The sequence below is a fragment of the Cavia porcellus genome, unplaced genomic scaffold, assembly GCF_034190915.1.
Source record: "Cavia porcellus strain 051 isolate PalLab524CR breed Dunkin Hartley unplaced genomic scaffold, mCavPor4.1 scaffold_6, whole genome shotgun sequence".
NCBI lineage: Eukaryota > Metazoa > Chordata > Mammalia > Rodentia > Caviidae > Cavia > Cavia porcellus.
The window spans coordinates 81886620-81898645 of NW_026947489.1; the positions used below are offsets into that span (position 1 = coordinate 81886620).

Genomic DNA, 12026 nt, shown 5'->3' on the forward strand with positions numbered 1-12026 from the left:
CAATTTTGCCTCTTCTTTGCTCATGTCGTGTTGGATAGTAAAGAATAAAATTGGCCATTAGTTAAGGCCCTTGGCATCCTTGAAGTCCAAATGTTAACCAACCTTATTTGTTATCAGTGCTCTGAAATGCAGTATTTTTGTAAAAGCCAGCCATAGTGGCTTACTCTTGTACTTAATCTCAGTTACTCAGGAGGTTGATGCTGGAAGATCATGAATTTGAGTCTGGCAAGGGATTTAGCTCAGCAGCATACGCGCCTGCATGGCAAGCATGAGGTGAGTTCAATCCCCAGTTACCAAAAAATGAAGAAAAAGAAAAGTTATCCAGGTTCAGACCATTAATTTGAGTCCAACTTGGGTAACCTGTTAACACCTCATTTCAAAATACAAAAACAAATAATTCAGAAAGCCCAAAATTATGAAAAATGATAAATGTTACTCTTAAATAGTAAAACATACTTTACATTTTTGCTTGACCTGGTATAGCTGTAAATCTCTTATATTTTACTGGTATTGCATCTGATTGATCTTTACAGTATATTGTAAGACAATGAAGTTAACACACATATAATCACAGGCTTATCTAATGAGTTTTAATTTATTAGACAAAGTTAAGTTTTAATATTTATAGTAGAAAAGTACTTCCTTATATGTGCTGTATGTACCCTAATGTTAGTTGCAGTGATACATGAGCAGGTATGGATTTAGCCATATCCAACAAAGAAGGTACTTTTAAATTACTAGAAATTTGACTTCTCTTAGATACTGAAGCATGCACTTGGCTCAAAGGACCTACCAAGGCTTCAAAGTTCACTTACATTCAGACAAAGATCATCTGACTACTGTTGCTGAATAGAGAATGTTTAATTAACCATTGCTATCTCTTCTTTCCTCACTTAGTTTCCTCAACTGAGTTACAAGAACTTCCCCAAATGCTTGGTTGTGTGCTTGGTTGGTGTGTGTCAAATAGAAACACACAGTTAAGCAGTTGAATAAGCAGGCACCCATCTCCCTTTTGATGCTAAGTCACTGACCAGCGTGCCGATTGGTATAGATACTGTTGAGGTGAGCACAGTGCGCCCGCATTAAATACCATGCTGCCTTCTGCTTATACTCAAAATGTTTCTCATTGCTACTTTGCATTTTTCTTCCCCAAAGTATCTCTTAATTAGTAAGTTTTCCAGTTCCTTCTTCATCTTTTCTTCCCCTTGTAGCTGTGAGCACTCCAGTAGATTGCATCATGAGATTGGGCCCAGTGAGCTGTTTTGCTCTTTTCCAAGTGTCTGATTCAGCAGGCCATAGCCCACTGCTTGTCAGAAAGTCACCATTGCTTCTAGGCTGACGTTTGCCCACTTGTTTTGATCGTCTGAGAGATGAGACTTTGTTTGCCAGGACCACAGTTGATAGAAACAGAAGAATACAGATAAGAAAGAGCACTGCAATTACAATTAAGCAAATTAGTATAGCCATGTTGTTGGTCTTTTCCTCACAGACATCGTTTTTAAAAATTTCACCGTGACTTTTGCTTGTGTTTTCAATGCTTTCTGCTGTTGAATAACTTTTAGTATCAATAGAAGGTGTGTAATGCTCCTGTTCAGATTTAGGAGTTAAAGGTACAACCCAAGATGATGCTGCTGTTTCAGGAAGCTTGGTCAAATTAACTTTATAATCCATTCCAGGAGTCACAGGGCTTGTGTTACTGTTTTCATTTTGGTATCTGCCTGTATTGTTTTGAATAACAGAATCCCAGGCAGTAGTATTGTTAGCCCACAGATGTGTAGAGTTTGCTTTTGTTCCAGAAGACAAAGAAAAAACTGTTGTCATTAGAAAGGCAAGATTCAAGTAACATCCTGTGTGTTCCATGTCGATGAGGGTACTGGTAATCTGTTGGAACAGTAGTGTCATTTGTTAATCTGTAAAAGAATAATGATTTGGAGTTTTGGTAATTATAGTTAAAAGAGACAGTTGAAATGTTATAAGTAAACTGCGAGTTCATGCCCAATGTTCACTATTGAGTTTATTCTGAACTGAATTATTTTCTATTCTTAGATTTTACATAAGCATTGTAATGTCTGTTGTACTTTTGGATGCTATAAATTAACATTATAAATATCTATTATCATTTCAAACTGTACACAGTGGGTTTGTATGTTTTTTCTCCTTTAAACTGTGTTGGACTTCAGCTTTGAGTCAGAAACTTCTGCTTTTACTCTTTTGATTCCTCATTTAAAGAAAAGAAAAACCATTTCTTGCTGAAACTCCCCACCTTCTAGCTAACATCTGTAATAAAGGAAAATGTGGCCTTGAAAGTTTCAGTTCATGTACAAAAAGAAATGCAAGTGACATTTTTAAAAAATTTTGTTTCATTTTTTTAAAGGAGGATAGCAGAGTTTGGCAGAAACTTGAAAGAAAAGAAACTTCAAATAGGAATTTGAGGCGTTTGTTAGTCTTTGGGGTTATTTTGATGCTTAGAGTAAAACACTACTAAAAAATTATTCCCAGCATTTGTGAAAACAGTTTTATTGTGGTGGTTCTCTCTTCTCCTGTATTTTTTTCTGACTTAACCGTGATATTCTAAATGTGAGGAAATGCTTATTTTCTCAACCTAAAAATATATCTGACATAACAAAGAAAAAGAAGCAGATTTCTTCTGAATCTCAAAAATTCAACAAAAGTTGGCTTTTTAAAAAATCACTTTGTAACTAGAATTTCTTTTTGATTTTGGCATAATTCTAAAAAGAAACTTGTTATCATTAAATGGGAAGAAATAAAGCGCCAGGATCTTGGGGACTTAGAAGTAAGTGGCAGATTATAAATATCCCAAAATATGATTCAAAAAGTTGCTGTTTAGCGACTATAGCTCAGGGGTACAGCATATACTTAGCATGCACAAGGTCCTGGTTCAGTCCCTAGCTATAGTAATAACAAAAATTAACATTTGTTTTGGATCAAAGCTTCCTAGAAGCCAGTACCAAAATGAGTCAGGTTCTTTCCTAATTCTTATTATCTACCATGTGATTAGAAACACTTAAATAGAACTGAAATTATCTGTTCCAGGTACTGTTAACCCACCAGAAAAGATTTATCACCCTTAATGAGATATCTCTTTTATAATAAACGTCAGTTTTTCTTACTTTTATATGTGTATTTTATTGTTAGCATTTGTTTGAGAGAATTATAAGTAAAAACTAGATTGTTCTGGGACTTACTAAATAAAATCACCTGATTAAGAAGTCTGCACATCTTATAGAAATTCTTTTCAAACTTTAATGTGTATGAGAGTTGGGTTTTTACTTTTTTCTTTTTTCTTTTTTTTTTTTTGAGACAAAGTCTCACTGTGCAGTTCAGGATGGCCTTACACTCACTTTGTAGCCCAGGCTCGTCTCTAATTTGCAAGGATCCTCCTGTCTCAGCCTCTTGAGTGCTAGGATTACAGGTGTGGGCTACCACGCCTGGGAGAGTTGGGTTTTTTTCCCTCCTTTTTTTTTTGATCAGTATGGATTTGGATTTGTCAGTTTTTAGGTGAGACCTGAGGTTCTGTATCTCTAATCTCCCAAGTGACACAGATGCTACCCTGGTAGGTATGTTTTTGAGCATCAGAGTTTTAAGTAATTATGATATTATTATATATTATATGAAATATTAGTATATTTATTATACTAATATTTAAGTTATTATATAAGTATATTATGTTATTAAATATTATATTTTTATACTGTTGAAATAAATTTGGAATTGCAAAGTGATAATATTGAGTTACAAACAAAAGCATGATACAATAAATAATGCTAATTAGAAACCTCTCAAGTAATAGTTAACAGTAAAGAAGTGAAAAAACTTTTATTAACGGTTCTAGAATCAAGATTACTTCTTGGATTAAGACCTTTAATAAACCATCAAAGAGACAGTATACTGAGTAATGTTCAGCTTCAGTTTTTAAGTTAAATATTATAAATCTTTGGATATTTTATGATTCTATGTCAAAAAAGAAATTTTCCAACATTTTATGCTAGAATGGACTTTTGCATTGCGTGCTAAAATGATTTAAAGTGGGTTATTCTTGCCACATCAGTTCATTAACAATGTGGTATACATTACAGTACTCGCACACAGTTTTGTAGTGCATACCATGGGCCAGATAATAGGCCCGCTGTTGATTGTCTCCAGCCAGATGTACTGCTGTGCCCAGATAAACAAACTGATGACAAAATGAGACTCTTACCAGGATAAATGCTTGGGAGTTAAAGGCTCTTTTATAGCTCTAACTTATGCCATAAGAGGCTAGGTTGTAGTATCAAATGTTTATCTCTGGTCATTTCAATAAAATTTAAAATAAATTTTTTAAACATTTTAAATGACAAAACTTTTTAATTCACTTATAAAGTCAAATTTAGATCTTCCCTAATTCTCATTTAAACCTCCATGTTAATAGTCATAAATCTTTCCATTTTCTGTTTACATCATTTACATGATCTTACATATAGAACAAGAAAAAATACATTTTAATCACTTCAATTCTACTGTTACTATTAAGTGAGATTTTTACTTATTTTTAAAAAATATTTCCTTACATGGTAATTTGAACAAAGTTACAAGCAAAATGACATAAGGAAATCTATATATGACCTACCTTACAAAATGGTTGGTCAAGGTTTGATAATGTGATTCTACTAAGCCACTTCTTCTTCTGTCTTCTGATTTAAAGTAGAGTAGACTTGGAAAATACAAAATGTAAAGTAAATCTGCAACAAAAAAGGGTACGTACAACTAGCTTTCCACTTTCAAAACCAAACCACAGATGACACATTTCCTTTCCGCTGCAACTTGAGCACATGTCACAGAGAGAAAGAAGGAAAAAAACTCCAGCTCGCCTTGCTGGCCACTGGCATGACAGAAGGCTTTGTAGAACAAATCTCCGCCTCCAGAACAGGGAGGGTTTTCCAGTTAATGCCTTTTGACCTTTTGCACATTATGTATGCCTGCTATATTCTTTCCGGTGATACGTTAGTATTATGCTCTTTACTAGAGCATTAAAATATCTAAAATTCTTACTAGTACACTACAGACTGACTCAAAAACAGGAGATTGAAGTCTTTGGGGTGTTTGTCAGATAATAGAATCAGTGGTACACGTAAGTGACATTTCAGATTGTGGAGCTGCAACAATGTTTTGAGAAAATTATCTAATAAACGTAGATTACATGGGAACAGAAAATCTTTTCATATGGTACACACATGCTCTCCTCAGATGTCTAAAGTCCAGGCCTGTAATCCCAACACTTAAAAGGCTAAGGCAGAAGGATCACCATGAGTTTGAGGCCAGCCTGGGCTACAGAACAAGAACCTGTCTCAAAAATAATTTGTTAACTAATTACACACTTTTTAAATAGATGTCATATTTTCTCCAAAGTGGCTGCCCTTGTTTTATTAGGCCATACGACGCTTCTTGATCACGGCAGCATTCTTTGTAATTTCAGAGGCCTACAGCAGGACCTTCTAATCTGCATCTTTTGTTTGACTCCAAATTAGACTTTGGTTGTGTCTATAAAGGGTCATTCCTTTATATTTTTGAATCAGGTTTCTTTTGTTGTTGTTGTTTTTACTGTCATTACAGGTTTTTTTCAATCATCATAGGTCATACCTAGTCAAGTAATGAGTATAGTATCCCTTTTACTAAGCTCCAACCTCTTCATCTATCTTGTATAGATAGATAGATAGCTTTGGTCATGCTAGTCCTTTATTAATTTTGCTAATGTTAAGTAATTTTCCATTTCCAGTAGAGATTAAGAAATGTTTGTGAAGATCATATGAAAGGCTTTTTAAAAGCAAGAAAAGTGCCACCTCGCCCCATGTATATTCATATTTAGTGTGCTGGGACTGGGATGGGGAAATTCCGTTTTTATCATATACCACAGTTGATTCTGATGCCAGTGGTACACAGAAATACTCTGAGAAATAGTCCCTTGAAAGCTAGAATCTCTTCAGTGAACATTTGCACTTAATAATTTGACTTCTCTTGGCTGTATCTCGCAAAACTTCCCTACATGAATCTTCTATTACAGCTAAACTAGTTGTTTATGTAATGCTTTTAGTTCTCTTTTCTGCTTTTTTCTTTTTCTTTCTTTCTTTCTTTCTTTCTTTCTTTCTTTCTTTCTTTCTTTCTTTCTTTCTTTCTTTCTTTCTTTCTTTCTTTCTTTCTTTTTGTTTGCCTGCTCCCTTCTCTTGTTGAGTGCCAGATTCCTTCTACCCAGTTCAGCTGCTGAGTCTTCCATGCAGTTCTTTCATTCACACACAGTTTGTGTTGATCTCTCGTTTTGCATTGCCTTTGATAAGTGACCCCATGGTACATTTTATATATATACAGGTTGAGTACCCTTTATGCAAAAATACTTTTGTACCAGACATGTTTTGGATTTCAAATCTTCTTTGATTTAGGAATATTTGCATGTATATAAGATATTTGGGGTTTGGGACCCAAGTCAGAACACAAAATTCATTTTTTATGTATACCTTACACATACAACCTGAAGGGTTTTTTGTTTTTGTTTTTTTTTTGTTTTGTTTTGTTTTGTTTTTTGGTACTAGGTATCAAACTCATGACCTTGTGCTTACCAGCCAAGCTCTTGAGCCACTGAGCTAAATTCCCAGCCCACCTGAAGAGAATTTTATACAGTATTTTTAGTATGCGTGTGGTTTGGCTACAGCCTATCAGATAGGATCAGATGTGAATTTTCCACTTGTAATGTTTGTTGACATTCAAAGTTTGAAATTTTGAAGCTTTTCAGATTAGGGATGCTCAACCTGTACATTTTCTTTTATCTTGAAACACTTTTCTCTTGTTTGAAACACTGTTCTCTTGTTTAGCTTGTCATATTATTTGATATTCACCCAGAACAATTAAAAACTAGAAGATACTGTATTTACTTTCACAAATTTAGCAATACTATTACTAGAATCATCAAGTATTGAAAACATTGGCTCTAAGTTAGTATAGTTTTTTGGATTTCAAATTCTGGTAACATGTTCTTCATGACTTTCTTATCATAGCTGCTCATACTGATTAGCACTCTGGTTTTGAACAACATCTGACCTAATTTAGCTTAATAAAAAAATAAGTGTTAACTGGCTTACACAGCTGAAAAGTCCAGGGGAAAATTTGACCTCAAAAGACACTTTCTACAACTCAAACTTAGCCTATGTTTCACTCATTTCACAGCTCTTTCTCTTCAGTTTTTGGCAGGCTTTTCCTTCATATCCCAATTGAGTGAACTAATCTCTGGTCAAGGTATGATAGATGAGTTGGCTACAGCCTAAAACAGTTTTCCTTCAGAGCTCCAGGCTGGTGGTTCCTATCCAAGTTGTTACTGGCAACACCTGGCAATGAAACATAAATTACAGCCATCATGAGCATGTTAAAACCTGAATCCAGCCAGGCGTGGAGGTGCACACCTGTGATCCCAGCACTTTGAGAGGCTGAAGCAGGAGGGTTACAAGTTCAAGTCCAGCCTGGGGCAATTTAGGGATTGAGACTCTGTCTCCAAATTTTAGAAAGCCCAGGCCTGATGGTGCACATCTGTAATCCCAGCACTCTGGAGTTTAAGCAGGAGGATCACTGTGGTTACATAGTGAGATCTTGTCTCCAAAAACTACAAAAAAAAAAAAAAAAAAGGTGTAGGGGTGCACACCTGTAATCTCCCAGCACTCAGTAGGCTAAGGCATTAAGATTACCACAAATTCAAGGCCAGGTTGGACTACATCGTGAGTTCAAGGCCTGCCCCAACTACATAACAAGACCCTGTCTCAAAAAAACCAAAACAACAACAACAAAACACAATGCTGGGGACTCAGTGCAGAGACCCTGGGTTCAGTCTCCAGCACTAGAGACCATCAGGGACAGACAGTAGGGGAACTATGAATTTAGACTTAGAATAATTGTCTTCTATTATTGTGTTCTCTAGAAAGTAAGTCAGAAAATTTAAAAAATAGATTAATGGCATTTGTATATTTATTCAGAGCTTTTTAAGTCTTTGGCCTTTTGTTTTATCTTCCTTAGGTTCAAAACTGGTCAAATCAATGGCGATTTGCTGATATATCATGTCTTGCTCACTTTAAAGCCATATTATGCAAAGCCATATGAAATTGTAGTGGACCTTACCCATACTGGGCCTAGCAATCGCTTTAAAACGGACTTTCTCTCCAAGTGGTTTGTTGTTTTTCCTGGCTTTGCTTACGACAACGTCTCTGCAGTGTATATCTATAACTGTAACTCCTGGGTTAGGGAGTATACCAAGTATCATGAGAGGCTGCTGACTGGTCTCAAAGGCAGCAAGAGACTAATTTTCATAGACTGTCCTGGGAAACTGGCTGAACACATAGAGCATGATCAGCAGAAACTGCCCGCTGCCACCTTGGCTTTGGAAGAGGATCTGAAGGTGTTCCATAATGCTCTCAAGCTAGCCCACAAAGATACCAAGGTTTCTATTAAGGCAAGTTTTGTTTCGTGTTTTTTGATTCATTGTTTCTCTTAACAAACCAGACCTCCCTATGTACCCTTGTAGCTGTATATCTAATGTCAGTCCAGATGTGTAAAGATAAAGTTTCTCTTTATAGAGGTCCTGCAGGAAACGTGAGACATGTACACTTAACTGTACCTTAGATTGGGTTGGAGGCAGAAGAGTGCTGTAGAAAAGGTGCTAAAATTTGTTGTTAGTCAAATAGTAAAAATGTGGAAAGTACCTTGTGGGCTACATCCTCTACATCCAGAGTTCTTATTTGTAATGATTTTTTTTTTTTTTTTTTTTTTTTTTTGGTGAGAAGCACCATCTTTCTGAATAAAATTAGTATTTGTCTATAAGCATCTCAGCCTTTTTAAAAATTAAATTGTTTTCTGTTTTTTTGAGGGTATTTATCACAGTAATTATTGAACCTATTTGAATATATAATGGTAGTGACTCCTTAAATGGCAAACATAGTGGTTGGATGAGTGGGTTGGTTGGTTGGTTTTTTTGGAGCCTCTTCAAATTCTACGTGGTGGAACTTAAGTATTCTCCACTCTATCCCTTCACCCTCACTTTTCAGGTTGGTTCTACTGCTGTACAAGTAACCTCGGCAGAGAGAACAAAGGTCCTGGGGCAGTCAGTCTTTCTAAACGACATCTACTATGCCTCAGAAATCGAAGAAATCTGCCTAGTGGATGAGAACCAGTTCACCTTAACCATTGCCAACCAGGGCACACCGCTTACCTTCATGCACCAGGAGTGTGAAGCTATCGTCCAGTCTATCATTCATATCCGGACCCGCTGGGAACTGTCACAGCCCGACTCCATCCCCCAGCACACCAAAATCCGGCCAAAAGATGTCCCTGGGACACTGCTCAATATTGCATTACTTAATTTAGGCAGTTCAGACCCTAGTTTACGGTAGGTTTTTTGGTTCATTTTTAATTCAGCTTTATCCAGGATTTGCTCTTCCAAAAGAGACCATTAAATAAGCTCTTAAGAAAGCCTGTTTCTTAGTACTGTAAATTGGAAGGTATGCTGTGTTGGTTAACCAGTGTGATCTCATTGCATTGTGGGGTATTCACATGAATTGTGGAATTCTCAATAGGGTGATTCACTCTAAACCAATGTGTGTTCTTTCTCCAGGAAACTTTCATCTAAAACAGACAACATAGACATAGCAGACTTTTTTTTCTTAAAGTAAATCTCCTTTTAAGCCAGTAGTGGTGGTACACACCTGTAACCCCAGCACTTGAGAGGCTCAGGCAGGATTACAGTGAGTTTGAGGCCAATTTGAACTATTTAGTAAGACCCAATCTCAAAAAAGCAAAAAGAAAGAAAGAAACTTGTTTTTAAAAAAGTCTGCTACTGGGGCTGGGGATTTAGCTCAGCGGCATAAGCGCCTGCCTCAAAAGCAGGCAGTCGTGAGTTCGATCCCTGGTACCGATAAAAACGAAAAAGACAAAAAAAATATATATATATATCACTGCTAAGTTTCCTGTCAGATCAGATTTGCATTGTTAGACAAAGGGACACTTAATGTTCAGTAACTCAAAGAACATTACTGCGTATTTTCCACTTACAAAGAGATAATCCAAATGTACATTAAATGTTTACATTTTAAGACTTACTACAGTAAAAGACCTGTTGCCATTAATCTTCCTTAAAATGCTCCTCACTGGTTCAGACACACTTATCTGTGTTCTTGCCACTCTCTGAAGCAGTTCTGGAAGTCCTCTTTAGGAGCTGTTATCAAAAATCTGGTGAATGACACTTGAGTGCCAATTAAGTGGAAAAACAGGCTTATAAAAACACAGCTTGGTGTCTTCATCTACCTTGTTTACTGGATGCTGCAACATGCAACTGCTGGTTCTTGATAAAGGTAAAAATGATCATGAAAAGTAAGCGTTTGAATTGATTCAGGACATGAAGGCAGCCATGGCAGTGCAAATGAACCTCAAAACCAGTCACAAAGCAGAACTTCCACAACTGCTTTAGAAAATGACAAGAATAGTAGGATAAATGTGTTTGAAGTTACCCGGAATATTTTGAGGGGAGTTAATACAAATATGTCTTTTGCTGTAATAAATTTTTTAAAAGTTAAATATTTATTTTATATTTGATCACATCTCAAATGTCACTTTAATAGGATTCTTGAAAGAACTCTAAGACCAATATGTGATCTGAATAGAGTATAAATGGTTTTTTATATTCTTACTAATTTGAATGTAAATATGGAAGAAACATGACCTGTGGAGTCAGTCGATTTCATTTAATCTAGATCTGCGGCTGTATGGCTTTGTGTGACTTTGAGGAAGTACTGAAGTCTCTGAGCCCTAGCTTCCTATCATATGTGTTAGCATCACCAAGGAAACCATTTGTGCTTAGTAAATACTGTACCCCTCCACTTCCTTCTTCCTCCCTTCTAAGGTCTCTTTGTACCTCTTCTCTCATTTCTCCACTCTCTTCTTCATTTTAGGATAATTTCTTATCTCAAGTACCTTCAGATTGTTAGGATTTTCACAGAAAAGAGTTGAGCATACCTACACTGAAAATGTAAATCCAAAGTGCTCCAAAATCTGAAAATTTTTGAGTATTCTGTCCAGGACTCATATAACATTTCATATTTCAGAGCATATTGGATTTTAGAATTTTGAATTAAAGATAGCTACCCAATTAAGTCTGTAAGAAGATTCCAAAATAAAAAAGAGAGAGAAAGAATCTGAAACACTTGTGTTCTTAAGCACTTTGCTAAGGGATACTCAACCTGTTTAAATGCTTAGCTTCAGAAACTTCTCTGGGAAGAATATAAAAGTATAAAATACAGGTTTTATAGTGGGTCTTTTAGGATTCCAAATTGTCCTTCATTTAAAAGGGAGAAAAGAAAGCCAGACTTGGTGGCACATGACTGTAATCCCAGCACTGGGGAGGCTGAGGCAGGAGGATCACTGTGAGTTCAAGGCCAGCCTGAGCTACATAGTGAGTTCAAGGCTAGCATGAACTACATAGTTAGACTCTGTCTCAAACAAACAAACAAACAAAAAATAGGGAAAAAGTAAACAAATTAGTTAGATCTTTTAATCTGGCTGACTTTCATGGGGTTCATCCATGAACTCCCATAAATGGTTTACAGAATTTTGCATATGCCTGGCTTCCTTTATCTCATCATTTCTGTGGCATCTATTGCCAGCAGAGGAAGCCCAATTCTTTATTGCTATTATACAGAATAAACAGTAGTAACAAAATAGAGTAACTTAGAATCCCCAGGATTTAATAAACAATAAATAAACTTAGAAACATTAACATTTTTAATTGAGGAAAATGAAACTGTGCACTTGCCAGTCATTTCTGATCCAGTGTGCTTTGCTGAAGAATGCTAACAGTCTTTTGACAGTACCGTAGTTTGCGTGAGTGAACTTGTGCTCTTTCCTGCTGGTACAAGTTGATAACTTGTAGTTTTTACTGAAGCTTGTCATCCCCAAATAAAGGCTTTTGGACAAACTAAATGTTCATGACTTTTTTCCTTCTGTGT

General features: G+C 36.1%; 2 protein-coding genes across 12 annotated transcripts in view; one reads left to right on the forward strand and one right to left on the reverse strand.

Annotated features, from left to right (window-relative positions):
- The window catches only part of LOC100730274 (neurofibromin), a 252327-nt gene that overhangs the window by 196375 nt on the left and 43926 nt on the right, over positions 1–12026 (forward strand). For all 10 annotated transcript variants that reach the window (XM_063251196.1, XM_063251205.1, XM_063251202.1 and 7 more), the window contains 2 exons: positions 8050–8482; positions 9075–9415. In XM_063251196.1, coding sequence (XP_063107266.1) covers positions 8050–8482; positions 9075–9415 — 774 coding nt within the window. The remainder of the gene's footprint in view (positions 1–8049; positions 8483–9074; positions 9416–12026) is intronic.
- On the reverse strand, positions 566–4874 carry Evi2a (ecotropic viral integration site 2A). 2 transcript variants are annotated; one of them, XM_005003594.4, is made up of 2 exons: positions 4628–4874; positions 566–1881 (listed from the first exon to the last, which is right to left on the reverse strand). In XM_005003594.4, exon 2 carries the CDS (start codon positions 1858–1860, stop codon positions 1162–1164), a length of 699 nt encoding a protein of 232 aa, XP_005003651.1. In that variant the 5' UTR covers positions 1861–1881; positions 4628–4874; the 3' UTR covers positions 566–1161. The 2 variants fall into 2 exon arrangements, with proteins under 2 accessions (XP_005003651.1, XP_005003650.1); XM_005003593.4 differs by having other exon boundaries at positions 566–1910; positions 4628–4869.